At 36.3% G+C, this 16292-nt stretch overlaps 2 protein-coding genes across 2 annotated transcripts; one reads left to right on the forward strand and one right to left on the reverse strand.

Moving 5' to 3' along the window:
- Nucleotides 1-4939: 4939 nt before the first annotated feature.
- Nucleotides 4940-5815, forward strand: LOC140856979 (uncharacterized). Its single transcript, XM_073255181.1, has 3 exons — nt 4940-5037; nt 5132-5215; nt 5296-5815. The coding sequence occupies exons 1-3, from the start codon at nt 5026-5028 to the stop codon at nt 5731-5733; spliced, it is 534 nt and encodes a 177-aa protein (XP_073111282.1). The 5' UTR covers nt 4940-5025; the 3' UTR covers nt 5734-5815.
- A 4083-nt stretch (nt 5816-9898) lies between these two features.
- On the reverse strand, nt 9899-14402 carry LOC140857355 (uncharacterized). Its single transcript, XM_073256142.1, has 4 exons — nt 14196-14402; nt 12985-13087; nt 10823-10998; nt 9899-10187 (listed from the first exon to the last, which is right to left on the reverse strand). The coding sequence occupies exons 1-4, from the start codon at nt 14400-14402 to the stop codon at nt 10101-10103; spliced, it is 573 nt and encodes a 190-aa protein (XP_073112243.1). The 3' UTR covers nt 9899-10100.
- Between the last annotated feature and the right edge of the window lie 1890 nt (nt 14403-16292).

Below are 16292 nucleotides of genomic sequence, written 5' to 3' on the forward strand. Positions count from 1 at the left end.
CTTACGTTCCTGAATGGAATAGGACCATCACCCTATAGGTAGGAGATATAAGGCGTTAGTCAACTATTATTATATAAAATTGATTGTATAGTTTGCATCATAAATATGTAGGTATGGATCGTGGTTGGATGTCTTTGCGTGATAAGTTCTGTCCCGAGTATATTACGGGTGTGACGACTTTTATGAATGTGGCGTCCAATCATACTAGAGAAGATGGGAAAGCTCGTTGTCCATGTCGTCGATGTAGGAATTTATTTTGGTGTACCTTATCGGACATTCAGAATCATTTATACGAACACGGTATAGATGTGACTTACAAGAGATGGACTTGTCATGGTGAAGATTTGCCGACTAGCTCGAACATGTTGTCCAGGAGTCCCATAAATCCGTCGTCAGTCGGTGGATCATGCAGTCGTGAAAGACAAACACTTGGTGAAGAAGATAGAGAAATTTTAGAGGATCTTCATCCGGAATTATTTGAAGTAAATGTAGAAGCGAGAGCAGAACATCAGCATTCCATTCCGAGACAAGAAGCTGAAGAGGATATTAATATATCTATAAATGATAGATTCGAGCGTCTATTAAGAGATGCACAAAGTGATGTTTATCCTGGTTGTAAGAAGTACTCTCTGTTGTCCGCCGTAATAAAGTTATTACACATGAAGACACTTGGTAAGTGGTCAAACAACTCGTTTAATTGGTTGCTCAAATTTTTGAAGGACTTACTGCCAGAGGGAGAGTTACTTCCGTCAAGTCATTATGAAGCCAAAAAATTATTGAAAGGACTCGGTTTGGGAGTCGATGACTTGGGCCTACGCTGTGAAAAGATACATGCATGTCCGAATGATTGTGTTCTATTTCGGAAGGATAAACAAGATCTACAAGCATGTCCAATTTGTCATTCAAGCAGATGGAAAGAAAGTCGTGGTAAGGATAAGAAGAAAAAGAAAATACCATGCAAGATTCTGCGGTACTTTCCGATTACACCACGATTGCGTCGATTGTTCATGTCGAGGCATACTGCTTGTGACATGCGGTGGCATAAGGAGGTAAATAATATGGACGATGATGTCATGAGACATCCATCAGATGGAGATGCATGGAAACATTTTGATCGTGAACATCCATGGTTTGCAGCTGATTCACGAAATGTCAGGCTAGGGTTGGCAACAGACGGATTTAATCCATATGGTAATCTTAGTACTGCTTATAGTATGTGGCCTGTTATGGTATTTTCTTATAATTTACCACCATGAAAGTGCATGAAATCACCTTTTAATCTATTGGCCTTGTTGATCCCGGGTCCCCGTGCCCCTGGAAGAGACATAGACATATTTTTAGAGCCATTGATCGAAGAGTTACAATATTTGTGGGAAGAAGGATGCGAAACATATGATCATGTTGTAGGAGGCATCTTTCGTATGCATGCAGCATTGCTTTGGACAGTTAACGATTTTCCTGCATATGGCGATATTTCTGGATGGTGTACAAAAGGGTATAAAGCATGCCCAACTTGTAACGATGATATTACATCGGACCGTATTCGCGGAAAGATTTGTTTTACCAGCCATCGACGTTTCTTGCCAGATGATCATAGATGGAGGAGAAGTCTTAAGTTCAATGGCAAGCATGAACGACGTGCGCAGCCAAGATTCTGGTCTACGGACAATATTTTAAATCAGTTACCAAACCCACAGGATGTCATATTTGGTAAGGGTCTGGCCAGCCAAGTAGGGGTGCGAACAAGTATCGAAAATTGGAGAAAAAAGAGCAAGTTGTTTGATCTTCCATATTGGAAAACGCTTCTTCTTCGACATAATCTTGACGTCATGCATATTGAAAAGAATATATTTGATAATGTATTTTATACCATTCTCAATATCGAAGGAAGAACAAAGGATACCGTGAAGGCTCGTCTTGACTTAGAGGATATGCGGATTAGAAAGGAATTACATTTGATTCGACGAGGGGATAGGCTGGTGAAGCCATTGGCATGTTATACACTGAATCGAAGAGAGAGAAATCAATTTCTTTCATATTTGAGATCAGTGAGGTTTCCTGATGGATACGCCTCAAACTTGAAACGGTGCATCAAGTCGAAAGATGGGAAGATCGTCGGGATGAAAAGTCATGATTGTCATGTACTTCTACAGCATGTGCTCCCAGTTGGTTTGCGCGGATTGTTGCCAGATAATGTGTGTGATGCGTTACTTGATCTGGGAACTTATTTTAGAGACTTATGTGCGAAGACATTGAGACGAAGTCAGATCGACATATTGGAGAAGAAGATTATCATTACTCTCTGTAAGCTCGAGATGATATTCCCTCCCGCCTTCTTTGATATCATGGTGCATCTTTCTGTTCATCTTCCACATGAGGCTAGATTGGGTGGGCCAGTACATACAAGATGGATGTACCCAATTGAAAGGTAATTGCATGATATTGTAATATTTATTATTCATTATTGTATTCTTATTATATGTGATATCAATTGATAATTTATTGAATAGGGAGATGCGTGAATACAAGAGTGCCGTCACTAACAAAGCACGGCCTGAAGGTTCAATAGCAGAGGCACATGTTATGAATGAATGTCTGACGTTCTGCTCTATGTACCTTCGACGAGTGGAGACCAAATTTACAAGGCCACAGTGGAATATTGATGTTGACGAGATTCTGACCGATGGATTGTCCGTGTTCTCCAATGTTGCCCGACCATATGGTAAAAAAGATTTTCGAATGTTGACACCACAAGAAACGGATGACATGCATTGGTATGTGCTAAACAATTGCGAGGAGGTAGAAGCCTACATGATGTGAGTATATACATTTAATTTTTATTTGTTGATATATCAATGAATGCACGTGGACTCTAAATTAAAATATACATGGTATTACTGTATCACTTCAGAGAACACGAAAGTGAGCTCAGAAGAAGTAATCCTACATTAGCAGCGGCACGACATAGGAATCAATTCGCATCATGGTTTGACGAACGGGTAAGTTATGTTCATGTTCATCCATGATTAAAAGTTTGTTTATATAGTATTTATCTTGTCAAATTTAACCTGCTTATTGTTCTTTTAATTGTAGATAGCTCAGCTACGTATAGACAATTCTAACTGTATCAGTAATGACTTAGCTGCACTTGCACGAAAACCTGACAGACGTGTATCAGTATATTCAGCATGCATAGTCAATGGTGTGCGATTCTTAACGGAAGATCGCGATCGTGATCGAACCACACAGAATTGTGGAATAAGCGTGGAGGGCGAGCACAAGGGTGAAATAATAGATTTTTTTGGTGTTCTGCATGAGGTTATAGAGTTGAGATATAGTGGTCTTCGACGGATTGTGTTATTCAAGTGTCGATGGTATGACTTAGGACGACACAGGCCAATTGTTATAGATCCTCAACTCGTCAGTGTCCACACTGGTCATGTATGGTATGAAAGTGATCCTTATATTTTTGCAAAGCAAGCAAGACTAGTGTGGTATATTGATGATAACAAAATGAAAGAGCCTTGGCGAGTTGCAATAAGGGCTCAGCATAGGCATTTGTTTGATCCTGCACTATTCACATGCCCGAACGATGAACATCTTAAGAATGAAGTCTGTGCAATTATTGAAAACGAAGCATATCAAATGCAAGCACCAGATAACATATTAGTGCCAGATGATACGATTGACATAGGACAATTACAAAGAGACGACTATGAACCTGAGGATGTTTCTGTTGTTGGATCGTCCATAAGGGCACGGACACGAGCACGATCCAATAATGACTTCGTTAACGACAATGATGATAGTACTTCAGGGTCGAAGTCTTCTATGACTCCCGTCGAAGATGACTATATGGACACGAGTTCAGAATCTGAGAACAATAATTAATATGAATAAGTAATTCAATTTATTTTTTTTTATTATATCATGTAATACTTGAGTTTTGTTGATTACTTACTGATTTAAATTATTTTAATCATTGCAGCATCATGACTGGTCCTGGACGTAGACATTCACGGGGTAGGCAGCAGGCTCCGCTTGATGATACACATCCTCACTTTAGCATTTTGCATGATGACTCAGAGGATTTAGATGAGACTCAGTTGCCCGAGTCCACAGAGCCGCCTAGTGCTCAGCCAGAGCTTGCCCAGCCGGAGGCCATGGTACCGCAGCATCATCCCCTTACAGGTACATCTCTATCAATTTATAAACCATATATATTTTTTTGTTATATGCATTTAGTGATACATGATATATGTTCATTTCATCAATTTTTACATGTAGGAACACAGTATCGACGTGCAGTGCGTGGTCCTAGTAGGGGTCTTGTTTTGGAAAAATATGTGCATACACACAATGAAAAACCAAAGGTACATATATTTCGAGATCATCCGGTTGGCACAGAGGCCAGTATCGTCGCAAATGAGATCAGTTTGTATATGTGGAATCATTTTCCGTGGGCTGCTGAAAGTTTCAAGCATGTAGCTCCTCGATACCGTGATGCTCTAGTCTCTCACATCAGGGTAAGAATTAAATTTGGATGTCTTGCATATCATTACATGATCCATATTATTTTTAGTTATATAAATAAATTTTTTATTATATGAATAATTTTATGTATTTGCCTTTTGGTATAATTACTGTGTAGGATAATATTGACTTCGAGGATTGCACTGACGAAGAAGTGACGGCATGTATTCTCAAAATGGCTGCAAATAGATACAGAGATCGGCGATGTAGGCTTCATAAATACTGCAATGAGCTGCAGGCGAAGGGGATTGATCCTGTGACCCAGCCATACAGAAATTGGGCTGGGTCTAGTGACGATTGGCGGTGGTTATGTGAGCATTTTGGAACTGAGGCATTTCAGGTATGTCTAGTGTTCCAAGTTTTTTAATTATGTTATGTCCTTTATTGATTATAATTGTATGTATTTTGTAGCGACGATCGGAGGCGAATAAGGTGAATAGGAGCAAGATTGATTCTATTCACACGCAAGGAAGTGCCTCTTTTGCACAGGGAATGAAGAGGATGGTATGTAACTACATTTGCAATCATACTTTGTAACTTTTTATTAAATATTTACATTATTTTGATATCTTTTTTTTCTTTTTTTTTGTTTGAACAGGGACTATCCGGAGTCGACGCCTATGCTAAATTCTATCAAAACAAGAGTGGCAAGTTCGTGACCGAGGAGGCGAGGCAGCGTCATGTAAGTATCATTACTCTACATTTTGAATACTTTTAAAGAGTTTGAAAAAAATTTATGATTTTATTTTGTTTATTGTGAAGGAAAAAATGTTAGAATTGAGAGAGCAGGCGACGAGGGAGGTGGGATCTGATGGTGATACTGGATCGCAGCAGGTTTGTTTGATGACAGATGATACGATTTTGGATACCGTCCTCGGGCGGCAGCTAGGATCTGGTCATAGCATGCGGTCCAAAAAATCACGCAATTCGTCATCCGGCCGGTCTGATGATACATCGGTGCCAGAGGCAGTTAGGACATCCATGAGCATGATGCAAGATCAGATTAGTTACTGGATGAATCGTAGTCAGACGCTCGAGAGGATCGTAGCTGCGGTGGCGGGACGGCTCGGTATTGATGCTTCTGAGTTAGCACCTCTACAGCCACATGATGCCGCCTCTGCACCACCATCGCGACACGTATCGGGTCAGGGATCGACGCCTGGAGGAGGGAACGAGGCCAATGAGTCAGATCATACTTAGTTTGTACTTATTTTAAATTTAAAATGGTGTATGGACTTATATTTTTGTATATGACAAAGATGGTTATGAAACTTTTTGTTATTTAAAATTGGTCTTTTGACTTAGAATATTTTTATTGTGTTAACATACTGTTTATTTAAAATATGGTTGATCAGATAATTTATATTTGAGCAGGTTTTTTTGAAAAATTAATAAAAATTTTATTTTTTATCCAAAATTTATTTTAGCGACGAAATATTAATTTCGTCGCAAAAAAATTTGTGAACCCAAAAAATAAAACATTTATTATTCATTGCGACGAAATTTTTTATTTCGTTGCTATTTTTGCGACGAAAGTCTTAGTTTCGTCGCTAAAAATTATAACTTTTGCGACGAAATTTTTATTTTGTCGCAATTATGCCAGAGAATATTTTTATTTCGTCATCCTTATAGCGACGAAATTATTATTTCGTCGCCATTATAGCGACGAAATTTTTTTTTTCGTCGCAACTTTTGCGACGAAATTATTTCGTTGCTATTTTAGCGACGAAAAAAAATTTCGTCGCTAAAAATTTAAACTTTTTGCGACGAAATTTTTATTTCGTTGCAATTTTAGCGACGAAATTATTATTTCGTCGCCATTATAGCGACGAAATTATTATTTCGTCGCCATTATAGCGACGAAATTTTTTATTTTCGTCGCCATTTTAGCGACGAAAATTTTATTTCGTTGCTATTATAGCGACGAAATTTTTTTTCGTCGCAATTATAGCGACGAAATTTTTTTTCGTCGCAATTATAGCGACGAAAAATTTTTTTCGTCGCAATTTTTGCGACGAACTTTTTGCGACAAAATATTTTGCGACGAAATCCGTCGCTAAGTTTTGCGACGAAACTAATTTTCGTCGCAAAAAATAAGAAAAAAAATTTTTTAATCAAAATATTTAGCGACGAAATTTTTTTTCGTTGCAATTTTAGCGACGAAAATTTAAGCTCTTGCGACAAAATATTTTCGTCGCTAATACAGTACATAACTTCGTCGTCTGGGTTTACTATTTTTTGCGACGAAATAAAATATTTTCGTCGCTAAGGTCTTTTGCTACGAGGCTTTCTCTACAAATTTTTAGCGACGATATATTTCGTTGCAAATACTATTAGCGACGAAAATAAGATTTTTAGCGACGAAAAAATTTCGTCGCAAAAAATCAAATTTTTTGTAGTGTTGGGTCTGGTATGATTTTGGACCGGGTATTACAGTTTCCTTTTCCTCTTTGATTCTTTTTTTTTTTTTCCCATTTTTATATTTGGCAATGGGTATATTAACAGTTGCTCAACAAGTGCATATCTAGGTTAAAAGAAAGAAGGATCACCTACACTATAATTACTTCGGTTCCAGTACCATCATCCAAGATTCGAATCCAAAACATCCAGTTAATAGTGAAAGGAGTATGACCACTGAGATAAGTCCTGGTTTATCTCAACCCGCGTATAATTATAAGCTTCTCAAACATAAATCCATGCTCAGCCCATTTATTTTATATCAAACAATCCAGTTCATCAGACATAAAACGAAAAAATAAAAGAAAAAAAGTATGCAAAGATCACAAAGAATAAGATCAAACTTAGCATCAAAATTATTATCTTAATCATAAAAATTAGAAATTTTGGATATAATACTATCATAAGCTAATTAAGAATAAACTAGGTAATATGTAATTTCACACTCCAGAAACTTGTGGCCCGCCTTGTTCATCAGTTTCTACAATCCCTTGTTTTTTCTAAATGAACGCATCCATGTAGATACAATCAGAGAATTATCAATAATGTTGGGGCTGGTAGCCAATTGGTTCCCAACCACTTCACCCCCGATGACCACTCTGGTCGGGGCTAAACCGGAACCTTCATTTTTAACCTGATTCATCATAGGTCATTTTTTATTCAACTTAAATTTGAAAGAAAAAAAGCTCAGACCTTGCCATACTTACTTTCAGCAAAAACAGCTTCATGGGTTTTAATTCTGGTTAACTATATTAGATAAGCGCTACACCCAAAGGCAAAAACTCACACAGAAGATCTTCAAATTAATTAGAAGCTAATAAACAGAACTGGCTGCACTTGGTATCTTCCTCATCAAAGCTAATTCAGCTAGAAAAGAAGATGTCCATCAAAAAAAGAAAAACTAGAAAAGAAAGATGAACAGAGGCATCTAATAAGCCACAACTAAATAATAGGCAGAATGCAAATCTAAGCTCGGGTTTGAATCGCTCACTAGCTAGAAGTGGTCAACCTGAAATTGGACCTTGTCTTGAGAAGGCACTGAGATTGAACACCCTCTTCATATGACAAAGTCAGACACATCAGCTCTAAGCATGTTTGCAGCATATTTATCTATGCTCATGATTCTAACAATGTAGTAGCTGGCAGCTTCAAAAAAAGAAAAAAACAATGTAGTAGCTGGGAAATGCATTAGTTCTAAAGAAACAATGACAAGTGTGAACATGTGCATGAAACTAGGAAAATAGAATAATAAAAAAGATAATGAAGGGGAAAAAAAAGAAAATATATATATGGTGACGAATATGTGTAGAAAAACAGGTTGACCGATGGAACAATGGTAGGAAACATTGTATAACATTCATCTCTGCTGTGCCAATAGATAAAATTTATTAGGTACAAATATAATTGATCATAGCTGTAATTCATCATAAGCAACATATAAATTTGTTTGCTAAAAGCTGAATGCTAGCATTTGTAGCCAGATGATCTGAATCATAAGACTACACCATGCCGACTTGCCAGCAGGTACATTTCCTTAACTCTCCCGAGCCAGTTACTTGATAGCTTCCAAGAAAAGTAATCTCTTCAATGCATGATTGTACCTTCACTGTCTCACATCTCATATGGTAATTATATATCATTTATTTATAGAGAGTTGGGTACAAGTACTTTGGAAAACTATGAAATTTTAACAAGCTTCAGAATTTTAATTTTAATTATGATTTTCACAGTCTCTGTCTCTTTTACAACCTCTCACTTTCTTTAAAAAATCACAATATTTCGTGCTAAAGAGGTAAAAAACAAACAAAAGTTTGGACCTGAGAGTCATCAAATGCAACTTAATGACACAAATTGTGCGAGAGACAACCATAAAATCAAGTATATTTTCTCCTTTCCAGAAGAGTTTTTTTTTCCCCCCTAAATTCAATAGTGGAGAGCATTCTTATGTTTTCTTATTTATAAGAGTTATGCAATACATATCCTTGTAGCATTTATCTTCTGCAAGTAGGATGAACACAGTGCTCTTGTCTGAACTATGATATTCTTCTGTCATCATGCCTGCTTTTTAGTAGCAGGAATCCTCTACCTAAGGTAATGGAACTGCTTTAGAGACTCCTAGGTATCTCGGTTCCCTGCTTCTTTAAAGCTTCCTTATGACATCCAATTGTCCGCACCTGCACCCACTCCCGCTCCCATACCAGCTCCCAATTCTAGCAATTAAGGCCTGCTTCACAAACCAACAGACCATCCCAGTAAAATATTTTGCTAACTATTTTGTAGCACCTAACCTTTGTGATATTGGGACCCATTCTCTTAGTTTAAAACAACTTGTCAGTTTCTTTATGCACCCATAGCCTCTAAACCACATGCATCAAATGGTCATGCATTAAGATATCACAATTTTGCTCTTCCTATAGCAACCTTCATGCTTCGTATATGGGAGGAAAAAGGAAAATCCACCAGAATCATAACTTGAAGTTCCCAGACCTTGCTCAACTATTTTGCTCCATAAATTTTCCACACACAACCGCTGTCCAGGAATACCTCCTGAAAGACCATCTCCTAAAACATCTGGAGCATGGTACCTTCTCGGATCATACCAATGTTTCAGACAATTAAGAGAAAGATCTAAATGTATCTCCCATATGCTGGTCCACAACTATTTACTGCCTGGACCAAATCAATATTCCCTTGCTTCCTTATAAATTAGACTACTATATTATTATGAAGAAACCAGTTGCAGTGCAATCCATTAAGACAAACTAAATTGTACATCAGTCAGATTAAAAAATAGTATTTTTGAAAAATCATAAGGTCTCAATAAGTTGGGTGAAGTGTATGTCAATAAAGATAGATTTACACATCATTGTTTAAGATATTACTGTTAAAAGCACATAACTACATACGGTGCAAAAGAAAAAATGTTTGCTAGATGATCAAGTAATAGGATTCAACAATAAACAGATCCTTGATAAACAAATAGCCAGTGAATCAACAAAGAGTTTGACAGGCAAACAGAAACAGTTGTAAAGTTTGACTGCTTGATTATTTAAACCTCAAAAGTGGTGGAAGAATACTAGATACTTGTGGAAAGGTATGGAGAATACAATTCAAGCCCTGCCACTCCATTCATCATAGAACTCTGCTAAGAAATCCTGCATGAACTTGTGCCTCCTCTCTGCCCTCTCTTTACCAGCCTGAAATTTTTCAGTCAGTGAATCCCAATAAAGAGGACCTTGCATGTTCTCAAAATCCATGCAAGCACATATCCTACACTATAACAAACAAGAACGACACTAACACAACACCATTGTTGGTTCTAAAATTGAGAACTAGCCATAAGCATAATCAATTGCAACATGAGGATGCAACAAAGGATAGCTTAATTTTCAATCACAACTTATGGATACAGGCAGCTGCTTGTCTTTTTGAAAATAACAAATGATGCTAGAAAATTACAACACAAAAAGATAAGACTTCAATTTAGAAAATTCTACAATTAGCATATGCATGTGCACATAAATACAGATATAATTATAATTATAATGATGCATCTCATTCCATTAGGGTTATTTGGACATGAATTGAAGTGCCAATGGACCAAGAAACCCCACATTTCATATATCTGTTTTGTGAAATCAATTGCCTTATCCATTATAAGAGCTCATGCAAAAATTGAAAGGGAATCCTATATATGAGATGCAATACCTTTTAAAACTAAGATATTCATGGACACTTGAAAAATATCTTCATGCAAATTTCCCGTTATGTTGTTAAGCTATAAAATTCTCTGTAGTATATGTAGCAAGTTTCATGTTTTTCATTTATCTACCTTTGTCTTCATCAAATCCTTCAGTTTGAAAAGTTTCTCATGGAAATGATTAATTGTAGTCTGCTTTCCCTCTTTCTTCATATATGCTTCCTTTGATAAACCCTGTCGTGGTAATATCTCAGGATCATGCAGTATTTGGTTCGTGCTTCCACCAAATGTGAAGCATCGAGCAATTCCTGAAACAAATTAAATTAATTAATACATGCTTATCCAGAAGAAATGCTCTATATAGTAAATGGCTTAATTTCTGATGCAGAAAATAAAGGTTCATAGGCTAAGAAGTGCACATAATTTCCACTATCAAGCTCATGACATTCTTTATGGGTCATTCAAAATGTCTAGGAAACTCCATGTAATCATAAAGTGTATCACCCCAATAGCCAAGGAATACAATGACAGATGATTTACCAGACTTGTCATCTGACAGAAGACATATATGGCTTGCTACTCCAACTAAGTATGCAGGCTAATTAAAATTGAATACCAAACCTATTTAATGATTCTGCAGAAATCTATTGTGTTCATTCAATAAGCTACAAAAGACTTCACATAACCATAGACATTGTGAACTAGCAATTTCTTACTTAACTGTAAAATCATCATGGTAAAAGGAAAAACCTTACTTCATGTCAGTGGAGTGACTAGTAGGAATGTACAGCTTCAGAATTTTTGGATATATGACAATAAAGAGCGTAAACAATGTCAAAGCAACCAAGCATACCAAATGGGAATTAAGCCAATGCACATAAGCATACACTAAAAAGATGCAATAATTTATAGTACTCAACGAGTTCCAAGAAAGAGGATACTTTAGCAATCAATATATGAGATACCAGATGGTTTATACTAGTACCATGCAGGAAATGAAGGCTGGCTGAACCCGTGTTTCTCGTTGAATTTGAATACTAGTCCTTATGCAAATTAAGAGATCCTCACAATTGGAAGGAAATGAAGTTAATATAACCATAACCATAATAACTAAACCATTCCCAACTATTTGAGGTATTATCATTAAACAACTTCTGACTATTTGAGGTTTTTCCCTTATTCCTATTTAGAGCAACCTGCAGTGTTATAGCAAGACTTTCCATGTGCTTTTAAACAACTTCCACCCTTGTTAGCTTAATTCTTCACCTGTAAACCCTTAGGAAAATAGATTACCTCTTCTGACTGATTCCTTATTAGATCTATGTTGCACATGCCCATACAGATCAATTTTTTGTCATCACTTCATTCATATAATTGGTGCAACTCCTAGAATTCTTCTAGTACACTCATTCCTTATACCCTTCTTAGATTTTCCACACATCCAGCTCTAAATTCTTATGTTTGTTACAGTTAGCTTGATTTGTTGGACCCCCTTTATTGCCCTACATTCCTAGCCACAAAACATCAACCAAGTTAATGTAAGCACATAATATGAAACTAAAGAAATGAAATTGATGAGGTGGATGTGAGCTCAAACAAGAAAGGAAAATGTTCAATTTTTGAATAAGATAAATGCAACCTAGAAATTTTTATTACTAATGGATAGTACTAACCTAGGACCAGCTGAGATGGAAATATCATGCACAGCAAGAGTAAGAAGCTCAAGGAGGTTTGCAATTGACTGGAACGCTATCTTAAAAGGATAGACCAATAGAGACGATAAGCTGGATGGAAGTTATGTGGAAGAATTTTTAAAACTTGCATGAACAGAAAATTATCCCTCGATACAGATGAATGATGAAAAAGGACTGGAAAGATCTTTACCCAAAAAAAAAAGGACTGGAAACATCATGTTGACATGGGAAGAAAGGTCTTGCAACATTAAGATAAATGTTCAGTTCTTGGTGAAAATGTGATTTTAGATAGATAGAACATTTCATAAAAGACATCTGAAAGGAAATTGATCTAAGTAGATATCATTGAATAAGATGACGTAAAAGCGGTGATGCATAGTATGAGAGAATTTTTGCACTTAACAACAAGAATATATCTGTAAGTATATTGGAAACACTAGACTAGATATGAAAGGTGGTACAAAAGTTTAAACATTATTCTGATGAAATACCATTAATAATCCTTTCTTATCAACAAACATACGCTTCAGCACAAAAAATATGGCATCTAGTATTCAGCTTATAACATATGAATTTTACTTGCAGGTCCAAAAAACTTACCAATAGCACCAATTGCATCAAGACGGTCAGCATCTTGTACAACCCCAAGTTCAACGGAAGAGTTGACGAATGATAACTGTGCAACTTCATTTTTGAAACCTGAAATTGAAAGTTACAGAACTGAATTTTTATTTAGAAAAAACTATCAACACCAAAGAGAATTGCAATCCTAATCTTTATTTAAAAGGCACCTGTGGAGAGGAATGAACATGATGGTAATTTTATTTAACAGGGTAAAAAAGATTTACAAGCACTTCATAAAGAAGGGTTGCATAGGTTGGACAAATGTCCCTGTTCCATAGTTGCATAAAAGCAAAAATAGAAAAAAAGGGAGAAGAGCACAGGTCTTGGTGCAACTGTAAGGTTGTTCCATTGTGATTTGGGTGTCACAAGTTCAAAACACTCTAACCCTCCCCAGACACCGAAGTAGCGGGAGCCTTATGCATTGGGATGCCCTTTTTTAAAAGATAGGAAGAAGAAAGATGCTTGTACAGGAATGCAAGTCCCAGATAAGGCCCTAGAATATTACTTGATCTCGATGCCCCCAAGTACCTTTATTTCCATATCAATGGGATAATGTCAGAAACTATTCGGTGCCATGTACTGAAAAACTGAAAGAAGAATCCCTTATAGGAAAAGGGGAAAAGGAACTTGATTTTTTGGGGGATGGGGGACGGGGGGACGGGGGTGGAGAAGAGAGCGGGAGGGGGTTGGTTTATGAGGGGGTTCCTGAGGGTGAGGTGGGGGGTCAATTCAATAGTACTAATAATAATTTGCCATGTTACATGAGAAATAGTATATGTTCCATTCCCTCCGTCAACTACTATTCCAACTCTTCAATTTAAAGGAAGAGAAAAATGATGTATGCTAAATTGATTGGTTGTCGAGGAAGATTTATAGGAAAATCGGGTTTTTGTCAAGGAAGATTTATAGAAAAACTGGGTTTTCTCACAAGTGAAATGGATTACTAGCAAACATGCAAATGCTTTTATAAGAACAAGTGCAAAGACAATTGCAACCTATCTACCACAAAAATCAGGTCCTCTTTATATCACTTCCACTATTTTTCTTCAAATAGAAAATTAGAATATGGGGCAGAAAACACATTTTGTAATTTGTTTTGTTTGTTTTTGAAATTTATTTCAATGATTTCTGAAAATTTTGAAAGTAAATTTTCTTTCAATTCATTTTCTGAAAAAATGACATCATACCTCCATCACACGCACAGCAAAAACCACCACCATGACCATCACTGCCACCATTACAGCATCGTGTTTTCTACCATCACAGCTAGAATCCACCACAACTACACATCCATGGTTCTCATTACTGCTAATGCGGTCACACACCATCATCACCAATATCACCACCAACAGCACCATAGCTGCACTACAATCACTTACATCACAAGCACCCATGCCACAAGACACCAACCATTGCCATACCCTCCAATCTCACAAAACGTACTATGTTGTTTTCTAATTTTAAAAATGAACAAAATGTTGTATCCAATATCCATCATATATGATGAAAATGAGAAAGGAACGAAAACGAAAGGCTAGAACAAAGAGCCATGCAAAACCCAGTTTCTAAATTCCTTAAAAAATTAACAATATCTGCATCCTACTCCCAAAAAAAGGATTGAGTTGCATGCATGGCCCGTGCCTGCTTAGGATCAACATGGCATGTGCCATTCAATGCTGGCACTTAGCACAAGCATGGTTTGGCACGTATAAGCACAGATCACTTTGGGCATTTTATACCCATGGTATTCTTGGCATATCCCTAATCTTGTTACAAATTGTTTCATTCATAAAAACAAGAATTTAATGCTAAATAATGTCATGCAACCAAGAAATGAAGCACATACACATATCGAATATTTTACAGCATATCATTTAATCTAACATGAAAGCCTAACAATGAGTCAGTTATCATAATTTCTTCTTAGGAATCCAACAATTTAAAGAAGGGAAAGGCATGGTTTTCTAACAAATGATTTGGGTGGCTATTCAAAGGTCTGTTCCCTGATTAGGAAAGTGATTCCAGCAAAACCTAATAAAAGGTCATAGAAGCCAGCTGTTTCAGGAGGTTTTTCTGGATTGCAGATTGTTTAAGAATAACAGTCAGCCATGGACCTTTCTCTTCTTATCTTATTGTTGTTATTCCTTCCCAACTCTGCTTAACTTTTGTTCCATTACTCTTATTCTACTGTTTATTTCTCTCTTGGTCTCTCTTCTATCCATCTCTATGCATTCAATTTTCCCCTTTGCTGTGACAAATAACAGCTTTTTACATAGCAAAATACTACTAAAAGTGAAAACTGTATAACATTTGCTTATAATGCGTTTTACAGCACATGAAATTAATGCTCTAAAATTCAGAAAACATCTTGTGGTACACATGAACATTTTATAAAATAAATGATTCCACAAGCTATTATTAGACAAATAACTTATTTTGAAGATTAATGATATATTCATTAGTTAATCATGGCTTATAAATAAAACATTCAAAAAATACAAAGCTCATGATGCTATTTGGTACTATAAGTGTTCATTTTTGTTGTTATTGTTTTTGCCACTTACTTTAGCATGAATCAACAACATATGAATCAATCTAAAGTATATAACCTTTGAATATATGAGCTCTATCCAGAAACTTCTGAAAAAAAGTCTATATACTTTTTTAAATGTCAAAAGCATATGAATAGCCAACTATTACTGCATGTCAAACTGGATGGACAAGCTTTGTCGGTAGTAATCAGAGAAATCAACTCATTAGGAATGTTTCCTATGTTACAAAGACACATCAAGCTCCAAGATTCCATGTTATATATGTATCCAAGTCGAATACATACTAGACACTTGGATACTTGTCATTTTTTCTTAGCTGCAACAACAGGGCAGACCCATCACAATATTGCTAACAATGATCTTTTTCTTCTTTTTCAAGATTGGTCATGAATTTTAAAAAAAAAAAGGACGTCCCAATGCATAAGGCTCCCACCACTATAGGGTCTGGGAAGGATTAAATGTGCACAACCTTAACTGTACATGCAAGAGATTGTCTTTGTGTTTCGAACCCATGACACCTAGGTCACAAGGAAGCAAATTTACAGTCTTTACCATTGTGTCAAGGCCCTATGAAAATAACTGTGGAAATGTCATTTTTTAAAATCCTTGAGCTCGTTGGGAACTTGGATAAGAAACCCTAAAAGGTAATATCTTTTTTTATACAATATATTTATTAGTTAAATTACATTTTTCTATGTATTCCTGTATCTCCTTTTATCATCTTGCTGACTA

Source organism: Elaeis guineensis, chromosome 4 (assembly GCF_000442705.2).
Source record: "Elaeis guineensis isolate ETL-2024a chromosome 4, EG11, whole genome shotgun sequence".
Taxonomy (NCBI): domain Eukaryota; kingdom Viridiplantae; phylum Streptophyta; class Magnoliopsida; order Arecales; family Arecaceae; genus Elaeis; species Elaeis guineensis.